Source organism: Macaca mulatta, chromosome 9 (assembly GCF_049350105.2).
Source record: "Macaca mulatta isolate MMU2019108-1 chromosome 9, T2T-MMU8v2.0, whole genome shotgun sequence".
NCBI classification, from domain to species: domain Eukaryota; kingdom Metazoa; phylum Chordata; class Mammalia; order Primates; family Cercopithecidae; genus Macaca; species Macaca mulatta.
This window is the reverse complement of record NC_133414.1, coordinates 107,730,948-107,753,109: the sequence shown is the minus strand read 5'-3', so window position 1 is coordinate 107,753,109 and position 22,162 is coordinate 107,730,948. Positions and strand designations below refer to the sequence as shown.

The 22,162-nt window shown below is 41.7% G+C and overlaps 2 protein-coding genes across 17 annotated transcripts in view; one reads left to right on the top strand and one right to left on the bottom strand.

The window, feature by feature from the left end:
* TCTN3 (tectonic family member 3) overlaps positions 1 to 22,162 on the top strand; it is a 150,716-nt gene that overhangs the window by 79,598 nt on the left and 48,956 nt on the right. The gene's annotated exons all lie outside the window — the stretch shown is intronic.
* Positions 1 to 22,162, bottom strand: part of ENTPD1 (ectonucleoside triphosphate diphosphohydrolase 1) — a 205,866-nt gene that overhangs the window by 161,922 nt on the left and 21,782 nt on the right. For 5 of the 16 annotated variants that reach the window (XM_077946959.1, XM_077946943.1, XM_077946944.1 and 2 more), the window contains 2 exons: positions 3,383 to 3,482; positions 1,717 to 1,816 (listed from right to left, as the gene is read on the bottom strand). The exons of 10 other annotated variants lie outside the window; for them this stretch is intronic. In XM_077946959.1, the coding sequence (XP_077803085.1) occupies positions 1,717 to 1,798 (82 nt within the window). In that variant the 5' untranslated portion in view covers positions 1,799 to 1,816; positions 3,383 to 3,482. Of the gene's footprint in view, positions 1 to 1,716; positions 1,817 to 3,382; positions 3,483 to 5,529; positions 5,647 to 22,162 lie in introns of those variants that run through there. One more of the 16 variants, XM_077946947.1, reaches the window with a different exon arrangement.

Genomic DNA, 22,162 nt, shown 5'->3' with positions numbered 1-22,162 from the left:
GAAAAACAAGGAATGGGGAAAGGATTCCCTATTTAATAAATGGTGCTGGGAAAATTGGCTAGCCATAAATAGAAAGCTGAAACTGGATCCTTTCCTTACTCCTTATACGAAAATTAATTCAAGATGGATTAGAGACTTAAATGTTAGACCTAATACTATAAAAACCCTAGAAGAAAACCTAGGTAATACCATTCAGGACATAGGCATGGGCAAGGACTTCATGTCTAAAACACCAAAAGCAATGGCAACAAAAGCCATAATTGACAAATGGGATCTAGTTAAAATAAAGAGCTTCTGCACAGCAAAAGAAACTACCATCAGAGTGAACAGGCAACCTACAGAATGGGAGAAAATTTTTGCAATCTACTCATCTGACAAAGGGCTAATATCCAGAACCTACAAAGAACTCAAACAAATTTACAAGAAAAAAACAAACAACCCCATCAAAAAGTGGGCAAAGGATATGAATAGACATTTCCCAAAAGAAGACATTCATACAGCCAACAGACACGTGAAAAAATGCTCATCATCACTGGCCATCAGAGAAATGCAAATCAAAACCACAATGAGATACCATCTCACACCAGTTAGAATGGCAATCATTAAAAAGTCAGGAAACAACAGGTGCTGGAGAGGATGTGGAGAAATAGGAACACTTTTACACTGTTGGTGGGATTGTAAACTAGTTCAACCATTATGGAAAACAGTATGGCGATTCCTCAAGGATCTAGAACTATAAGTACCATATGACCCAGCCATCCCATTACTGGGTATATACCCAAAGGATTATAAATCATGCTGCTATAAAGACACATGCACACGTATGTTTATTGCAGCACTATTCACAATAGCAAAGACTTGGAATCAACCCAAATGTCCATCAGTGACAGACTGGATTAAGAAAATGTGGCACATATACACCATGGAATACTATGCAGCCATAAAAAAGGACGAGTTTGTGTCCTTTGTAGGGACATGGATGCAGCTGGAAACCATCATTCTCAGCAAACTATCGCAAGAACAGAAAACCAAACACCGCATGTTCTCACTCATAGTTGGGAACTGAACAATGAGATCACTTGGACTCGGGAAGGGGAACATCATACACCAGGGCCTATCATGGGGAGGGGGGAGGGGGGAGGGATTGCACTGGGAGTTATACCTGATGTAAATGACGAGTTGATGGGTGCTGACGAGTTGATGGGTGCAGCACACCAACATGGCACAAGTATACATATGTAACAAACCTGCACATTATGCACATGTACCCTAGAACTTAAAGTATAATAATAATAAAAAAGAAAATGTGGCACATATACACCATGGAATACTATGCAGCCATAATAAAGGATGTGTTTGTGTCCTTTGTAGGGACATCGATGCAGCTGAAAACCATCATTCTCAGCAAACTATCACAAGAACAGAAAACCAAACACCACATGTTCTCACTCATAGGTGGGAATTGAACAATGACATCACTTGGACTCTGGAAGGGGAACATCACACACCAGGGCCTATTATGGGGAGGGGGGAGAGGAGAGGGATGGCATTGGGAGTTATACCTGATGTAAATGACGAGTTTCTGGGTGCTGACGAGTTGATGGGTGCAGCACACCAACATGGCACAAGTATACATATGTAACAAACCTGCACGTTGTGCACATGTACCCTAGAACTTTAAGTATAATTTTAAAAAAAAATGTTACATGAACTTACTTGATAAAGCAGCTGCAGGGCTTGAGACGACTGACACCAATTTTGAAAGTCCTACTGTGGATAAAATGCTATCAAACAGCATCACATGCTACAGATAAATCTGTCATAAAAGGAAGAGTCAATTGATGAGGCAAACTTCACTGCTGTCTTCTTTTTTTTTTTTTTTTTTTTTTCTTTTTTTTTTTTTGAGACGGAGTCTCGCTCTGTCACCCAGGCTGGACTGCAGTGGCGCGATCTTGGCTCACTGCAAGCTCCACCTCCCGGGTTCACGCCATTCTCCTGCCTCAGCCTCCCAAGTAGCTGGGACTACAGGCGTCTGCCACCACGCCTGGCTAATTTTTTGTGTTTTTAGTAGAGACGGGGTTTCACCATATTAGCCAGGATGGTCTCGATCTCCTGACCTCGTGATTCACCCACCTCAGCCTCCCAAAGTGCTGGGATTACAGCCGTGAGCCACCGCACCCAGCCAACAATAAAGTATTTTTAATCGAGGTATATACATTGTACTTTTGCAAATATAGACTATAATATAATATATAATATAATGTAAACATAACTTTTATATGCGCTGGGAAACCAAAAAATTTGTGTAACTTGCTTTATTATGGTGGCCTGGAACTGAACTTGCAATATCTCTGAAGTGTACCTGTGTATACAATCCAACGTGTGATTTCAAATTCTGGAGTCTGAGTGCAAATTCTTTTTCTCTCCTCCCCATCTAAATCCTCCAATATCCCACAGCACCTAACCAGAGTGTGCATATGTGCTTAATAAATAGCTAATCTTTTTTGGCTATTGTGATCTCCCTCTAATTGCCATTTTAAAAAATGTAAATTAGATCTCTTTTCTCATCTTACCCTTCTGGCAAGCTACTCAAAATAGTCAGGAGATCATCATGATTATGTATAGCATATTTACGGTGAGTCTTGGTTTGAGGTGAGAAGGAATAGGTCTTCTCCATCTCACCAACAGGGTATGCATTTCTCTGACCAATTTTGCCTTTCTTGACCCTGACCACACACAAGTCCTTGGCTCCCTGCTGACTGCCCACTACATCCAACTTTGGTGCAGGAAAATGATGGGATCTAAACCTCTGGACAGTGACTCCTGATCTGGCCAAGCAAGGGGCCTTCCTCACTTCTGTTTTGGCCCTAGATATGCCTACTGCCATGTTTCATTAATATCTGACAATTACCCCATCTTGGGAAAAGCTGGTTCATATTCTTATTTGAGCCCTTACCATCTAGAAATCAAGGCAGGCACAAGACATTACCAATCTAATCATCAGACTACCAAGCACACATAGAGATTCCAGGGGCTAATGCAAAACAGCGTTTTCTCCCTATGAGGCTGCTGGGCAGTCCATGTGCAATATACCCCTGCTGAGCATCATTCGTGCAATCATTTATTCAATAAATATTTACTGGACACCTACCATGTACCAGGGACTTTTTCGGACATTGAGATCCTCTCCTGGTCTCCTTCATCTTCCCTCCCTTCCTTTCTCCCTACCCGAGAAGTCCCAGCCCTCAATTAATTTGTTCCACCAGGTTTTCCTCTTACAGAGTGGTGGCGGTGGTGGGATTCAGATGCTCCAGATACCCCAGCATGATACATTTACAAGTCAAACATTTTTCCAGCTAATTTGGCCACCTGTCATACTTACAGATTTCCTGTTGCTCTATCATAAGGGTTTGAGAGGAATTCTGCAGCAAAGGTGGCTGTTCCGCAGCCATTGTGAGTTGGAGCAAAGCTCAATTCCAAATCTATTCAATTCAAATAAATACAAAATAAAATTCTTTAGAATGAATTTTAGGGCTGTGTAAATAACTTAAACATTGGGTAAAAGTTTTAATTTTTAGGTCGGGTGCAGCAGCTCAAGCCTGTAATCCCAGCACTTTGGGAGGCCGAAGCAGGTGGATTACCTGAGGTCAGGCGTTCAAGACCAGCTTGGACAACATGGTGAAACCCTGTCTCTACTAAAAATACAAAAAAATTAGCCAGGAGTGGTGGCAGCCGCCTGTAATCCCATCTACTCAGGAGGCTGAGGCAGAATAATTGCTCAAACCCAGGAGGCAGAGTTTGCAGTGAACTGAGATCTCACCACTGTATTCCAGCTTGGGGGACAGAGCAAGATTTTGTCTCAAAAAAAAAAAAAGCTTTAATTTTTTTTCTACTGTCAATTCTCCAGAGAGGTTTTTCTATTTCTAAATTAGGCCCCCAATTAATTCTCACAGAGCACCTTCTATTCATTCTTCATAGCACTTATTCAATTTGCAAAGATTTACACATGACATCATTGCTTAATATCTTACTCCCCCACTAGACGAGCTCTGTGAGGGCAGGAACCATTTCTGTTTTGTCCTGCACTGAATAGTAGACTGTACACAGAGCCTGCACATAGTAGGAGGACAGTAAATACTTGTTGAAAGGACAAAGATTCATTTGCCTAGCCCCCCATAAATCCCTCTTCATACTTCCAGCTCCAACACTTTATCTCAATATTGTAGAAAGTGGCTTAGTTCAACTTTAGTAGACTCAAGTGGAGGCTCTCTTTCACACACACAAAAAAATACTTTTGGTAAATATATAGAATATATGTAGAAAGTTTTATATGATAGCATTGTTTTTAGTGTCAAAAAGCAAACCAAAGCTGGGAAACTACCTGGAGTGACTGACCAAATTATACTTATGAGGGGGGCAAGAGCTGAAGTTTATACTTTTGCACCTATCAGTCATTAGTTAACGGTTGGGGGGTGGAAGCATAAATTCATAAGCACTTATGGCCTCCGGTATGCACAAATGAAGCACATTCCAGTAACCTGAAGGTCATTTGCTCATAAAGTGATGCAGGGCTGGGCTGTTGGGAAGATAACTACACAAGGAGTCGGAGTGCACAGAAATAGTGAAGAGATCTGAGGGGGTGTGTGTGCGCAACCGTCATTGCTACATTTTAACAAAAATCCCATATATGCACATCATGCAAGAGCATGAAAAAAGATGGACAAGAATCCTCCTCTGAGGGAGGAACAGAAGAGAAAATGGCTGGAGGGGTGGGAAAGGGGGTTATTAACTTTTTCTTTATATATTTTCATATTACTTCTGTTAAATATTAAACATTTCAATAAACATTTTAGGGGAAAAGGTTAGCTAGAAACTTTTAATAGTTGTACCATTCCCAAGCAAAACTCTTCTTCAGCACACGAATTGGTCAAACACATTGCTCAAAACTTTGAAAATTTTCTAGCCAGATTACAGGCTCTCACACCTGTAATCCCAGCACTTTGGGAGGCTGAGGCAGGTGGATCACTTGAGGCCAGGAGTTTTGAGAGCAGCCTGGGCAACATGAGGAAACCCCATCTCTACTAAAAATACAAAAATTGGCCTGGCATGGTGGCATGAGCCTGTAATCCCAGCTACTCTGGAGGCTGAGGCAGGAGAATTCCTTGAATCAGGAAGGCAGACATTGCAGTGAGCTGAGATCGTGCCACTGCACTCCCGTCTGGGTGACAGAGTGAGACTCCATCTCAAACAAACAAACAAACGACAACTTTGAAAATTTTCTAACATAGCCCAAAGTACGTAACAACCCTTATTGTTTTAAAATTCATTGTTCAGCTAGATCAGGCAATCTTCCACATTAAAAAATAAAGTCAGCTGGGCGCAGTGGCTCATGCCTGTAATCCCAACCCTTTGGGAGGCCAAGGAGGGTGGATCACCTGAGGTCAAGAGTTAGAGACCAGCCTGGACAACATGGTGAAACCCTGTCTCTACTACAGATATAAAAAAGTAGCCAAGCGTGGTGGTGTGCACCTGTAATCCCAGCTACTCTAGAGGCTGTGGCAAGAGAATCACTTGAACCCAGAAGGTGGAGGTTGCAGTGAGCCGAGACTGCACCATTGCACTCCAGCACGGGCAACAGGGCGAGACTCCATCTCAAACAAACAAAGAAAAAAATTAAATCAATAAATAAAGTTTAGTTTTTGCTGAATTGTATTAAATATTTAAAAGGTTTTAAAAGCCAATTGGAGGTCTAGAATTAAAATTTACCTGCATCAAGTACTGTTACAAATAACTTATCTGCATTGGCGATCAGATTAAATGATATCTTCCATGAAATACTAAGCATACTTGTACACAATGACAAACACAGCATAACTTGAGATTCTCTGGAAACAAATAGATTTCTTTTGACTTTGACTGAAAGACACATGTTGAATTCCAAACATTAAAATCTATTTTTGCCAGGCATGGTGGCTCACACCTGTAATCCCAACACTTTGGGAGGCCCAGTGGGGGTGAATCACCTGAGGTCAGGAGTTCAAGACCAGCCTGGCCAACATGGTGAAACCCCGTCTCTACTAAAAATACAAAATTAGCCAGGTGCGGTGGCACACACCTGTAGTCCCAGCTACTTAGGAGGCTGAGACAGGAGAATTGCTTGAATCCTGGAGGTGGAGGCTGCAGTGAGCCAAGATCGTGCCACTGCACTCCAGCCTGGTCAAGACAGAGTAAGACTCCGTCTCAAAAAAAAAAAAAAATCTATTTTCATCAAGTGCTTTGGAATCCAGGAAATACAGATTCTATGTAGAAAATGCCTGTAAACCCTACCCACCCAACTGTAATTTCTTCCAGGAAAAACACAAATTGCACAGAGGTCTCTGCTCTGAAGCCTGCAGAATAACAAAGGAGTCTATGAGATGGAGAAATAGAAGGGCGAAGGGATCTTCACTGTGTGTGCCATGATGCCTTGACACTGACACCAAACAATGTTGTGTCTGTCTCTAGAATCCAGAGGATGGGCAATATGGATTTTGTGACATAAAAATCAGTGTGACATATGACTACCATAAAAGAAGGAATTAACAGACTATTTTCTTAATACTTGACTAATAAACACTTACTACATATACAGTTACTTGTTATTGTACTTTATGTTATGAAATTGGAGCAAGCAAGAAAAGAATCCGAGAGAAAATCATTCCTTCCCTTCTCCATTTAACTGTTCTTTCCTCTGCCCAGTTGGAAGAAGCTCTGTGGAGAAGAGACTGCAATGTTCCCAAATTGCAAATAACATGTCATGATTTATTATAGCTACATTCCATTGCTTAGCCTCCCCTAGAGCCCTTGCCATATTCTGCCCTTTTTGTCTCTGTTTTTTTATGCATGGAGCAAATTCCATCTTACTCCACCACATGTAGGTGTCCAAAAAATTCTGCTCTTTATTTTTTTTATATCAACTTAAATTCATCTCAAGTCTCTGGCTCTCTGAGCTGGCAGGAAATTCAAACTGTCATTACTGGAGTCCTCTTACCTCCTTGGCTTACACCAGAATCTGGGGAAAGTGCATCTATAGAAACTGGGAGAAGGGTTTCTAATCTCACACCTACCTTGATCCCGTCTGATATTCTCCCTGCCCAACCTTTCTGTTCCAATGCTAAGTAGGAAAGGGGGAGTGTGGTGAGGGGACTTTGCCTCAGCTGGACGCCCTGGTGCTTGGAGTGGAGCATCTCTGAGACACCATGCAGCTGTCCTTTCTGACGTATTACCCAGCAGGACATGACCACGGAACAGGCAAGAGTCCCTATTACCCATAGGCCCACCAACCTTCATCCCTTCCCAGTGACCCAAAACTTCCACTCTTTCTTGGTCTTCAAAGGTACCCCTTTATTCTTCCCTATTACCTTATTTCTTTAGGGAAGCTTGCATAATGTTGACAATGAGCCAAGGTAGGACTGGGAACCCACAATGATTAACATCTTAACAAAGATTTCTGCCACTCACGCTTGTGTTATCATTTCCTCCCACACAGAATTTCTCTTCGCTCCTCGCCCCATCCTCCATTACTACCAAACCTGGAGTCCCAGAGGGAAGAGTCTGTTTATTACTTATTTTATATTTCCTAAAATACCTAACATGGGGATTCACAACCACTGCATTTGGGAGAGCAAATCCCTCCCAGCAGCCCCTACAAATTTTCATTGATATGTAAAAAGAAAATTTTTATTTTTGCTACAACTGAGTGTAAATATTGTCACAGCAATGCCTGAGATGAGAAACAAAGTAAGTTAGGCGGCTGGGTGTTTAAAAACTTTGTTGTAACTAAGAAGTACATGGTTAGTGTGTCATCAGGTTGGCACTACAGAAAAATTGCAAGAACTTCGCCTCCATGAAGAATACATCCAGGGCAGAACAAGCTCTTTTCTAACAGCCACCATCCTGACAGCAACCAATAACCCCAACCTTGTACTGACATTATGGTGGCAATAGCACTGTAATCATTGCTGGCCTAATTAGTATTGTTGTCAATCATTTAATTATCTCATGTGTCTCAAAAATTTATAGTATTTGAAACATGCCTCTGTTGCAGTTACTAAAAGATGTCCACTCTGGCTGGATGCGGTGGCTCACGTTTGTAATCCCAGCACTTTGGGAGGCCAAGGCAGGTGGATCACGTGAGGTCAGGAGTTCAAGGCCAACCTGACCAACATGGCGAAACCCCATCTCTACTAAAAATACAAAAATTAGCCAGGCGTGGTGGCAGGTGCCTCTAATCCTAGCTACTCAGGAGGCTGAGACGCGAGAACAGCATAAACCCAGGAGGTGGAGGTTGCAGTGAGCCGAGATGTTTTTTTGTACTCCAGCCTGGGTCACAGAGCAAGACTCTGTCTCAAAAAAAAAAAAAAACAAGATGTCCACTCCTCTAATTCTTACCTTCTTCCTAACTAAAAGAATATCCAATGTTGGCTGGGTGCGGTGGCTCACGCCTGTAATCCCAGCACTTTGGGAGGCCAAGGCGGGTGGATCACGAGGTCAGGAGATCGAGACCATCCTGGCTAACACGGTGAAACCCCATCTCTACTAAAAATACAAAAAATTAGCCAGGCGTGGTGGTGGGCACCTGTAGTCCCAGCTACTCGGGAGGCTGAGGCAGGAGAATGGCGTGAACCCAGGAGGCAGAGCTTTCAGTGAGTCGAGATCACGCCACTGCACTCTAGCCTGGGTGACAGAGTGAGACCCCATCTCAAAAAAAAAAAAAAAAAAAAGAATATCCAGTGTTAGCCACACTCAGCATAAAGACTACACTGCCCAGTCTATCTTGCAGCTGTATGTATAAGGGATGGTGAATCATCTGGTGCTAGCAACAATGTGTTTCTGTGACTACGCCTAGCCTGAAGAGATAAGAGGAGGAAGAAGTTCTCAGAATGTGTAGAGCAAGCTATGGTTATAGGAGGCAGCTGTCTTATACAAGCTATGGCTTCTCTATTGGATTGTGTTCCCCTAGAAGTTGAACTTGAAGCAAGGATTTGCGCACTACTAGCAAATTTTGATGGCAATTCCAGGAGGCACTGGAAGTAAGTGGGTAAATGAGACAGGGCAGGGAAAGAAGCCAATACAGAATGCATAGATTAGGAGATCACCACTGAGTGCATCTGGGGCTCTGTTTTGATAGGGACCCACTGGGAAATGGGTGTAGAATACAGCTCATAGCTGTTCCAACTCAGGGGAACAGAAACAGAGATATTTATCCACCAATTCCTACACATCATTCATTAAGGGGTGTTCCCTGGAGAAAGCATCTATCCAGAACCTCTGGCAGGTCCTGCACATGGGCTGAGCATGTTTCTAGGGCCAGAAAAAGCCATGAGGTAGAGAGTGGCAGGTATTTTCAAAAGAAGAAGCCACCACCATGCATAAGGAATGGTGAGGGCTGAGGACATGGGGAGGGGGCTCATAGGGTTGGCTACACCTTCAGTTAAGGAGTACAGCCACTGCCAGTCCATGGCCCAGCAGGGAAGGAGCTGAGGAATAAATACCAGATCTTGCTCTCCTCCCAGCCTCCAATCTCCTGCTGAACCTAACCAGAAGCCCCCTGATGCAGTTCACTCTGGCCAGTCTCCCAGGACCCAGAGCAGGGCGGAGGAGGATGGAGAATGAATAGAGAATATCCAGCACACTAGCCTTCAGGCATTCTCAAATTTCAAGATTTAAAATCTCAGACAGCACTGTTTGGCTATAAAAATATTATGACATGTTTATATATTAGCTAAAACTAGAGAAACTGGAAAAGATCTTGGAAAAGTTACCTGAGAGTCCAAACAGTGGAAGAAAAATCCTAAATAAGAGGAGACTTGAACTCTAGTTCTGGTGCTGATAATTATTAATGACTCCACTTTAGGCAAGTCCTTAGCAGCACGGGCTGTTTCCCCACCTTCATAATAGAGTAAGATCTATTGACCTAATGAAGCTATTATGAAAATCAAAAGAATGAGAAAATGCTCTGTAATTACAAAGGTTATACAAGTGTGAGGTATTAGTATACCTTCACTTTTCCAGACAGATAGGAAGCAATTCCATTGTTAAACATAACACTGTTAAAAAGAAATGCCACTATTTTTCTTTCATTGTGTTTTTCAATTAGGAAGACATTTACATAAATATTTACCACCACATATCTTTTTAAAATTAAGAATGGGTATAAATAAATAACACAAGTTTACTTACAATTATTTTCTTACCACTAATCCCTCACCAAAAATCTACATTCTAATTATATATCAGTTTCTAATAAAGTCATAGTTTTTCCCCATTATTTCCTTTTATTTTTCACTGAACTTTACTTTTTCAACAACTTACTCTTTTGTCTTTATATGCTGTAACATTTTTGATGACCCAGTAATCATGCCCAAGTTTATGACTGATTCTTTGTCCTTTCTCTTTTCACTTTCCTTTTAATGTAGAAATATAAGCCAATGGTGGTGGCACCATTTGATTATAGTGGGAAATACTGGGACTGGGCACAGTGGCTCACACCTGTAATCTCAGCATTTCAGGAGGCTGAGACAGGAAGATCACTTGAGCTCAGGAGTTTGAGAACAGCCTGGGCAACATGGCGAGACCTTGTCTGTAATGAAAAAAAAAACAGAAATTAACCAGGTGTGGTGGCGCGTAGCTGCACTCCCAGCTACTCAGGAGGCTGAGGTGGGAAGATCACTTGAGCCTAGGAGATTGAAGCTGCAATGAACTGTAATCTTGCCACTGCACTCCAGTCTGGGCAACAGAGTGATAACCTGTCTCAAAAAGAAAGAAAGAAATACTGGGAAGAATAACTTCTGTGTGTAATAATCAAATCCAGTGAATTAGGGAAAATATTATTCATGTTCCTAAGTGGAGATTTCAGTGTTTCTGACTTGTTACAAATCAGGAATCAGGATATCACTAAGTCAGAGAAATTCATGAAACAAAAGGCAATTATTTCCTCTAGGGCTATCTCGCTGTTATTGTCTTAAGATCCTCCCAACATAAAGTCACTCTTGGCTGGAATAAAGCTTCTGAAAAGGAACATTAGAGGAGGGGAGATTGTTTTTAAATGTACCACTACTAGGAAAATAAGCATTTGTCAATTCTTGACTACCCAAGACAACACAGAGTGAGGTAGAGACTTAAGGAAACAAAATTAGAAATTTCATAAAAGGGAACATAAAGTTGCCATTCTTATTGCTGACTCTATTGTTTCAAGTCTCTGCAGTGGGTGGGAGTAGGAAATTTTTCTGGGAAGGAAAAGGTTTTGCCCACTTCCTTAAAGCAAGTCTACTCTATTTTAATTAGCTTTCTAGCTGTTATCTCTTTACTTCACATAAGGAACACTGCCAACACTCCATTTTGACACCATCCTGAGGAAACAGATAGTGTCCTCCTGAACTTTGGTAAGAAGCGTAACACATACAGCAGCTTAAGACTGAGTACGCCAGGAAATAAAATTTTTGCATAGAACCTCCTTCCCAGTAAAGTTCAAGGAAATTACTTTTAAAAAATCTCTATGAAGTGATAAGTCACTTTCCATATAGGTAATTTTCATGCTTCATACTGTGTTTCTCTGAATATAATTGGTAGGAACTCCATTTAAAATGCTAGGATAGTTGATGTGTTTAAGGACAGAAAGAGAAAGGCGGGAGAGAATTCAAGTACCTTTGAACAACTCAGGTTTGAACTTTGAGAGTCCACTTATATGTGGATTTCAAAAAATATATACATTTTAAAAAAATTTTAGAAATTTGCAACAATTTGAAAAAACATGCAGATGAACCATCTAGCCTAGAAATATTGAAAATATTAAGAAAAAGTTAGGTATGTCATGAATGCATAAAATATATGTAGATATTAGTCTATTTTATCATTTACTAACAAAACATATGTAACTATTATAAAAAGTTAAAATTTATCAAAACTTACACAAACATAGACTATACATAGTGCCATATGCAGTTGAGAGAAATGGAAATAAACATAAAGATGCAGTATTAAATCATAACTTCATAAAATTCACTGTAGAACATACTGTACTATTGTAATGATTTCATAGCTACCTTCTGTTACCATTGTGGGGAGCTCAAGTCTTGCAAGCATCCGCTTAAAACACCGTGTGATGATAATCATCTCTGTGTGAGCAGTTCATCTTTCCAGTAAATTGTGTGTCACCGTAAAAACTGATCTCTCGTGGCTCTCACATATTTTTCATTGTGTTTAGTGCAATACTATAAACCTTGAATAACACCGTGGGATCCATATAAAGTGCCACTAGTGATGCTGGAAGTGCTCCCAAGAAGCAGAGAAAAATCATGCCATTACAAGAAAAAGGTGAATTGCTTGACATGTACCATAAATTGAGGTCTGCAGCTGCAGCTGCCCACCATTTCAGATGGACAATTCACCTTATAAACAGACAACATAAACTTACAGTATCCATAAATACAGTACAGTACTGTAAATATATTTTCTCTTCCCTACAATTTTCTTAATAAGCTTTTCTTTAGTTAGCTTACTTAATTATAAAAATACAAAATAGAATACATACGACATACAAAATAAGTATTAATCAACTGTTTATGTTATCAGTAAGACTTCTGGCCAATAATAGGCTATTAATAGATAAGTTTTGGGGAAGGCAACAGTTACATGCTAATTTTTGATGAGGGTCAGTGCCCATAGCCCCCACATTGTTCAAGGGTGAACTGAAATATGAAACAAATTCAACAGTTAGATAGCCTAAATAAGCTATTATTTTCATATTCCAAACTTGCTAAGCTCTCGTTTGTAATAACTAAAACTACAATGAAGTTGTCTTAGGATTTAAAAAATATTTTGGATGGGAAGGATAATAACTTAATAATAAACTTAAATAATTTAACTTATACAACATATTTATGTGAATACTGTGATGTTTGTACGACCATCACTCCAAATATAAAAATTCTTGATTTGTTTAGATTTTGGCATCAGACTGCTAGGAGCAACCATTTAGGTAGATGATATTATTTCAGCATTATTTTTAACATGCTGCTAAGAGAACTTCTATTAAACAACCTCTATCACTTGCCTGCTGACATCTTAAAATTTTTTAAACATGGCTAAATTCATTTACTCCACAATTAGTTGTAAATAACCAGGAGAAAAGTAACGCAAGCATACATCACTTGTAGGTTAGAAGAATAAGAAAATACACATGCTTAAAGGAGTTAAAACATTGATGTCACAAGCAAATGGTGAGTTTGGAGGTAGAGAGATTGCATTCTTCCCACAGCACATTTTGAGTCCTTCTTATAACTGATTGACAAGTGAGGGAATTATTTCCACAAAGAAATGGGTAATAAATGAAACAAATCTTTATGATTCTAAAATATGAATCTCATGTAAGTTATCAAAGGGATTTCCTAGACAACTTCCAAACAGGAGGTAGAGACCTTGAGGTCATCTCTAGACTGAATTTTGACCACCATTCTCAGATACAGAGAAAAAATTTCTAGAGAACAAATATGAATGGAAGCCTTATGTTTTGGAGGTTGTCTAGGCTTGTTAATAATACAAGAGTTGGTCTTGATTAAATGAGTCTCTCCTTTTCTTTTCCTCAAATAAATGGGAAAATTCAGTGTACCAAAACTATGACTCAAATCAAGAGGTCACACTGTGAATCTCCAAATGTTAGAGCGCCATGTTTTGTCCAAACAAATCTCATAACCTGACTAGACTGCTTGGACTACATGGAACAAATTGGCATTTCATCAACTTCTGAACCTGATCTGGGGCATAATTTACTGTGGAAACACTGACGAAGGAGCTTCATGTTCTTGGGAGCTCTCCGGATTTTAAATTCTAAACTGGAGATAGCAGTGAGCCAGTGACCCTGACCTGAGTTTGAAGGTGGTGCCACTTCTCTGGGAGCACAAAGTTCAAAAGGATGAATTTGGGAAAAAGCATCACTTCTGGCGGTCACTTCTGTCGCTCAGGACCCAGTGTGCAGAGATGATACTGGGAACTCAAAAACCTAAAAATTCAAGAAACTGAGTGAACCCTCCCATAGATAAACCCCCCAAAATACACCAAGACAGATCAATCATCAAACTTTTGAAAATTAAAGACAAATAAAATATCTTGAAAGTTGAGAGAGAGAAACAGCACTTTACCTATAGAAGGAAAAATAATTTGACTCACAGTAGCTTTCTTATCAGAAACCACAGAGGCCAGAGAAAATGGCACAGTATTTTTCAACTACTAAAATAAAAGAATTGTCAACACAGAATCCTATATCTAGCACAAATATTCTTGAGGAATGAAATGAAAACTAAGACAGCCTCAGATGAAGGAAAATGAAGAGAATCTATCACTAGCATATCTATCCTAAAAGAATAGTTGCAGGACTTTTCTATGCAGAAAAGAAATGTTAAATAAGAATTTTTGGGGCCGGGCGCGGTGGCTCAAGTCTGTAATCCCAGCACTTTGGGAGGCCGAGGCGGGTGGATCACAAGGTCAGGAGATCGAGACCATCCTGGCTAACATGATGAAACCCCGTCTCTACTAAAAATACAAAAAACTAGCCGGGCGTGGTGGCGGGCGCCTGTAGTCCCAGCTACTCGGAGGCTGAGGCGGGAGAATGGCGTGAACCCGGGAGGTGGAGCTTGCAGTGAGCCGATATCGCGCCACTGCACTCCAGCCTGGGCGACAGAGCGAGACTCCGTCTCAAAAAAAAAAAAAAAAAAAAAAAAGAATTTTTGGAAGACAAGAAGAAAGGAAGAACACAACAAAAATATGAATAAATATAACAAGCTTTCCTTCTCTTTAGCTTTTAAAATTATATTTGATAAAAGAAGCAAAAGTCTTAACACACTATGGTTCTAGTATATGTAGATGATATGTTTATGAACATTATAAATAGAAGAGGGTAAAGTGATCTAAAGGGAGAGAAGTTTTCTATTATCAAACACAGCCATTTCAGTGCACCAGAAATTGAGTAAAGGCAGACAACAAGTTGAAAAGCATTTATTCATGAAAAGTCTCCAAAACTTTGGGTAAAAATAATGGAAACTATGACCTGTTTGCCAGGGATGACTCCCCATTCCTCTCTACCCATAACATGGACACAGCTTGGCACGAGTGGTGGTTCAGCTATAAAAACCAGCAGCTTTCCTCCAGAGAGGGCAGGCTCAACCCAAGGTGGGAAGAGAAAACCACTTTTGCCAGCTAAATGTGGCAGACTTAGTCAGACGTGAATGGGGAAAACCCCACGGTTTGTAGTTCCAGTTGGGATGAGAAGTGGACCAACCAAAAATTTAATGGAATTATCTTAGAAGGTATAAGCACTCCACATCTCTCTCTCTGACCTGTGTATAGTGGAAATCCAAGAGAGTCTAGCAAAAAGTGAAAGCCAGAGATTTGAGAACTGGCTATAACTCTGAAAGCATTCCCTAACTCACAAACAGATTGAGCAGAATGGGGTAGAATCCTTATAGACTCAGATTTTTTAACACAGCCTCTCCTAAAGTACAGGCTGTCCACTAAACTAAAGCAGACATGAGGGCAACTTGCAGAAAGTCAAGCTAAAAATTAAGAATAAAAAGCTGAGCAGAGGTATCAGTAGCTACACACCACAGAGAAGAGAGAATCTGCAGTTTAATCCCAGACAAATTGCTAGAAAACAACAATCCTCAGAAAAATAAAACAGAACCCCGAGTTGCCATATTAGCTCATATGACCAGTATTTAATTAAAAATCACTAGATACGCAAAAAACTATGAAAGTATGACCCATACTCACAGAGGGGGAATAAAGAAGTCATTACAAACTGACTTTGAATGGGGCCAGATATATAGGATTTAGCAGAGATTTCAAGAAGTTATTATGATGTTCAAAAATCAAAGAAAAATATAATGATCCAGCAATAGGAAATATCAATAAGAAACAAAAGCCATAGCAAAGAACCAAATAAAAATTCTGGAGAAGAAAAGCAAAATAACTGATATGAAAAATTCACTAGATGGGCCCAAAAGTATAATAGATTGAAGGTATCAGAAGAAGGAATCAGTTAATTTAACAATATATCAATAGAAAGTATCTGATCCAAGTAACAGAGAGAAAATAGATTGATGAAAAATAAACAGAGCCTCAGAGATCTATGGGACCATTTAAAGTGTCCCAACATACATATAAGAAGTGTTGCAGACAAAGAGGAGAGAGAAAAAATGAGCAGAAACATACTGGAAGAAATAAAGACCCAAAACTTCTCAAATTTTACTTTTAAAAATTAAACCTGGGCAACCCCCTTTGGGTCCCCTCCCATTTTATGGGAGCTCTGTTTTCACTCTATTAAATCTTGCAACTGCACACTCTTCTGGTCCATGTTTGTTACGGCTTGAGCTGAGCTTCCACTTGCCGTCCACCACTGCTGTTTGCTACCGTCGCAGACCTGCCACTGACTTCCACCCCTCTGGATCCAGCAGGGTATCCGCTGCACTCCTGATCCAGCAAGGTACCCACTGCTGCTCCCAATCAGGCTAAAGGCTCACCATTGTTCCTGCATGGCTAAGTGCCCTGGTTCATCCTGAGCTGAACACTAGTCGCTGGTTTCCATGGTTCTCTTCCGTGACCCACAGCTTCTAATAGAGCTATAACACTCACCACATGGCCCAAGATTCCATTCCTTGGAATCTGTGAGGCCAAGAACCCCAGGTCAGAGAATAAGAGGCTTGCCGCCCTCTTAGAAGTGACCCACCACCATCTTGGGAGCTCTAAGAACAAGGAGCCCCCCACCGGTAACATTTTGGCAACCACGAAGGGACATCCAAAGCGGTGAGTAATATTGGACTACTTTCGCTTGCTATTCTGTCCTATCCTTCCTTAGAATTGGAGGAAAATACCAGGCACCTGTCAGCCGGTAAAAAATGATTAGTGTGGCTGCGGGACTTAACACTCAGGTGTGAAGCTGTCTGGGAAAGGGTTTTTGTTTTTGTTTTTGTTTTTGTTTTTTTGAGACAGAGTCTTGCTCTGCCACCCAAGCTGGAGTGCAGTGGTGCAATCTTGGCTCACTGAAAGCTCCACCTCCCATGTTCATGCCCTTCTCCTGCCTCAGCCTCTCGAGGAGCTGGGACTACAGGCGCCCACCACCATACCCGGCTAATTTTTTGTATTTTTAGTAGAGCCAGAGTTTCACTGTGTTAGCCAGGATAGTATCAATCTCCTGACCTCGTGATCCGCCAGCTTCAGCCTCCCAAAGTGCTGGGATTACAGGTGTGAGCCACTGTGCCCAGCCTGGGAAAGGGCTTTCTAACAACCCCCAATCCTTGTGGGTTGAGAGCGTTGTTCTGCCTAGAACCAGCTTCCACTTTCAACTTTCCTGGGGAAGCTGACTAGAGGCATAAAGCTGTCATCCCGAACTCCTGGAGTTAGCTGGTTGAGAGTGTAGCCCCAAAATTCTCCTTACCTCTGAATCTACTTCCATCCTTGCCTCCTAGGTACTAATGGTTCGGACTTTGATTTGCTTTAGCAAGTTGTATCTCCAAAGGCATCTAAGGGAGCTCTACACTGCATCCTTAGACCCCTAGGCTATGAACCCAGGGAGTCTTGTCCCTGGTGTCCCTCCCAATTTAGGCATACAGCTCTCGACATGGGCAGTTATGTGGGACCTGTTCCCTACCACCCTTGCCAGGGCCCCAAGTTTGTAAAGGGCTAGGAGAAAAGAGAGAGAAAGAGAGACAAAGAGGGAGTCAAAGAGAGAAAGAAAGAGAAAGATAGAAGTACTAAAGAAAAAACAGTGTGCCCTATTCCTTTAAAAGTCAGGGTAAATTTAAAACTTATAATTGATAATTGAGGGTCTTCTCCGTGACCCTATAACACTCCAATACTATCTTGTTGTCAGTGTAAACAAGGGCATAGCCTGAAAAACACTGAGACCACTGACAACCCGCAGCCTTCCTATCAAAAATCCTTAATCCAGTAACCTGCGGATGGGCCCAAATGCATTCAATCTGTAGCAGCAACTGCTTTGCTAACAGAAGAAAGTAGAAAAATGACTTTTAGCAGAAACCTTATTATGAGCATACCTCACCAGTTCAGAATTATCCTAAGTCAAAAAAGCAAAAAGGTAGCTTACTAACTCGAATCTTACTTGTATGGGGCTATTCTGTTAAAAAAGGTGATTTAACCTTAACCACTGAAAATTCCCTTAACCCAGCAGATTTCCTAACAGGGGATTTAAATCTTAATTATCATACAAAGGTCCAACCAGACCTAGCAGGAACTCCCTTCAGGACAGGACTATAGATGGTCCCTCCCAGGTGACTGAGAAAAAAAACACGATGGGTATTCAGTAATTGATAGGGAGACTCTTGTGGAAGCAGTTAGGAGAATTGCCTAATAATTGGTTTGCTCAAACGTTAGAACTGTTTGCACTCAGCCAAGCCTTAAAGCACTTACAGAATCAAAAAACTCTATCTCAATCCTGACTCAAAAGGTTACCTACACCCTCTCTGACACGAATTTGCATAAGAACCGTTGTTTATTGGAATGTATCTTGATGGGGCAACTGGGTTGTTATGAAATACCCAGGAACCCAGCCCAGCTCTAGGACTCACCCTTGAGCACAAAGGCAATGTTGGGCACCCTGGTAAAGGACCGCTAGAATCCAGCAGCCTGGACCCCTTTCTTTGTGGTCAAGAAAGGCAGGAAAAGGGGTGGAGGACTGCTACATCAGTGAGCGTAACTAATCCGATAAGCAGAGGTCCATGGGTGGTTACGCACCCTGGAAAGGAATAAGCATTAGGACCATAGAGGACGCTCTAGGACTAATGCTCATCAGAAAATGACTAGGGGTGCTGGCATCCCTGTGTTGTTTTTTTTTTTTTCAGATGCCATAAGGCAAAAACACCCCAAAATGTATTCTGGAGAATTCGGCCCAGTAAGAGTGTATGAACCTTTTTCCCTGTCAGACTTAAAGCAAATTAAAATAGACCTAGGTAAATTATCAAATAACACTGATGGCTATATTGATGTTTCACAAGGGTTAGGATAATTCTTTAATCTGACATGGAGAGATAAAATGTTACTGCTAGATCAAACTCTAACCTCAAATGAGAGAAGTGCCGCCCTAACTGCAGCCCGAGAGTTTGGCGATCTCTGGTGTCTCAGTCAGGTCAATGATAGGATGACAACAGAGGAAAGAGAACAGTTCCCCACATGCCAGCAGGCAGTTCCCAGTGTAAACCCTCACCGGGACTCAGAATCAGAATATGGAGATAGGTGTGGCAGAAATTTGCTAACTTGCATGCTAGAAGGACTAAGGAAAACTAGGAGGAAGCCTATAAACTATTCAATGATGTCCACTATAACACAGGGAAAGGAAGAAAATCCTACTGCCTTTCTGGAGAGACTAAGGGAGGCATTGAGGAAGCATACCTCTCTGTCACCTGACTCTAATGAAGGCCAACTAATCTAAAAGGATAAGTTTATTACTCAGTCAGCTGCAGACATTAGAAAAAAACCTCAAAAGTCCACCTTAGGCCCAGAGCAAAACTTAAAAACCCTATTGAACTTGGCAACCTCAGTTTTTTATAATAAAGATCAGGAGGAGCAGGTGGAACGGGACAAACAAGATAAGAAAAAGGCCACTGCTTCAGTCATGGCCCTCAGTCAGGCAAGCGGACTTTGGAGGCTCTGGAACACGGAAAGGCTGAGCACATCGAATGCCTAATAGGGCTTGCTTCCAGTGTGGTCTACAAGGACACTTTACAAAAGATTGTCCAAATAGAAATAAGCTGCCCTCTCGTCCATGCCCTTTATGTCAAGGGAATCACTGGAAGGCCCACTGCCCCAGGGGATGAAAGTCCTCTGAGTCAGAAGCCACTAACCAGATGATCCAGCAGCCTGAATGGGGGTGCCCAGGGCAAGCACCAGCCCATGTCGTCACCCTCACAGAGCCCCGGGTATGCTTGACCATTGACAGCCAGGAGGCTAACTGTCTCCTGGACACTGGCGCAGCCTTCTCAGTCTTACTCTCCTGTCCCGGACAACTGTCCTCCAGATCTGTCACTATCCGAGGGGTCCTAGGACAGCCAGTCACTAGATACTTCTCCCAGCCATTAAGTTGTGACTGGGGAACTTTACTCTTTTCACATGCTTTTCTAATTATGCCTGAAAGCCTCACTCCCTTGTTAGGGAGAGATATTCTAGAAAAAGCAGGGCAATTATACACCTGAACATAGGAGAAGGAACACCTGTTTGTTGCCCCGTGCTTGAGGAAGGAATTAATCCTGAAGTTTGGGCAACAGAAGGGCAATATGGACAAGCAAAGAATGCCCATCCTGTTCAAGTTAAACTAAAGGATTCTGCCTCCTTTCCCTACCAAAGGCAGTACCCCCTTAGACCCGAGGCCCAACAAGGACTCCAAAATATTAAGAAACTAAAAATCCAAAGCCTAGTAAAACCATGCAATAGCTCCTGCAATACTCCAATTTTAGAAGTACAGAAACCCAACGGACAGTGGAAGTTAGTATAAGATCTCAGGATTATCAGTGAGGCCGTTGTCCCTCGATACCCGGTTGTACCTAACCCTTATACTCTGCTTTCCCAAATACCAGAGGAAGCAGAGTGGTTTACAGTCCCGGACCTTAAGGATGCCTTTTTCTACATCCCTGTACATCCTGACTCTCAATTCTTGTTTGCCTTTGAAGATCCTTCGAACCCAATGTCTCAACTCACCTGGACTGTTTTTACCCCAAGGGTTCAGGGATAGCCCCCATCTACTTGGCCAAGCATTAGCCCAAGAGTTGAGCCAGTTCTCACACCTGCACATTCTTGTCCTTTGGTACATGGATGATTTACTTTTAGCCGCCTGTTCAGAAACCTTGTGCCATCAAGCCACCCTTAAATTTCCTCGCCACCTGTGGCTATAAGGTTTCCAAACCAAAGGCTCAACTCTGCTCACAGCAGGTTAAATACTTAGGGCTAAAATTATCCAAAGGCACCAGGGCCCTCAGTAAGGAATGTATCCAGCCTATACTGGCTTATCCTCATCCCCAAACCCTAAAGCAACTAAGAGGGTTTCTTGGCATAACAGGTTTCTCTGCCAAATATGGATTCCCAGGTACGGTGAAATAGCCAGGCCATTATATACACTAATTAAAGAAACTCAGAAAGCCAATACCCATTTAGTAAGAAGGACACCTGAAGCAGAAGTGGCTTTCCAGGCCCTAAAGAAGGCCCTAACCCAATCCCCAGTGTTAAGCTTGCCAACGGGGCAAGACTTTTCTTTATATGTCACAGAAAAAAGAGGAATAGCTCCAGGAATCCTTACACAGGTCCGAGAGACCAGCTTGCAACCCGTGGCATATTGAAGTAAGGAAACTGATGTAGTGGTATAGGGTTGGCCTCATTGTTTACGGGTAGTGGTGGCAGTAGCAGTCTTAGTTTCTGAAGCAGTTAAAATAATACAGGGAAGAGATCTTACTGTGTGGACATCTCATGATGTGAACGGCATACTCGTTGCTAAAGGAGACTTGTGGCTGTCAGACAACCATTTGCTTAAATATCACGCTCTATTACTAAAAGGGCCAGTGCTGCGACTGCGCACTTGTGCAACTCTTAACCCAGCCACATTTCTTCCAAATAATAAAGAAAAGATAGAATATAACTGTCAACAGGTGATTGCTCAAACCTACGCACTTGAGGGGACCTTCTAGAGGTTCCCTTGACTGATCCCGACCTCAACTTACATACTAATGGAAGTTCCTTTGTAGAAAACGGACTTCGAAAAGCGGGGGATGCAGTGGTCAGTAATAATGGAATACTTGAAAGTAATCCCCTCATTCCAGGAACTAGCGCTCAGCTGGCAGAACTAATAGCACTCACTAGGGCACTAGAATTAGGAGAAAAAAAAAGGGTAAATATATATACAGACTCTTAAGTATGCTTACCTAGTCCTCCATGCCCACGCAACAATATGGAGAGAAAGAGAATTCCTAACTTCCGAGGGAACACCTATCAAACATCAGGAAGCCATTAGGAGATTATTCTTGGCTGTACAGAAACCTAAAGAGGTGGCAGTCTTACACTGCTGGGGTCATCAGAAAGGAAAGGAAAGGGAAATAGAAGGGAACCGCCAAGCGGATATTGAAGCCAGAAG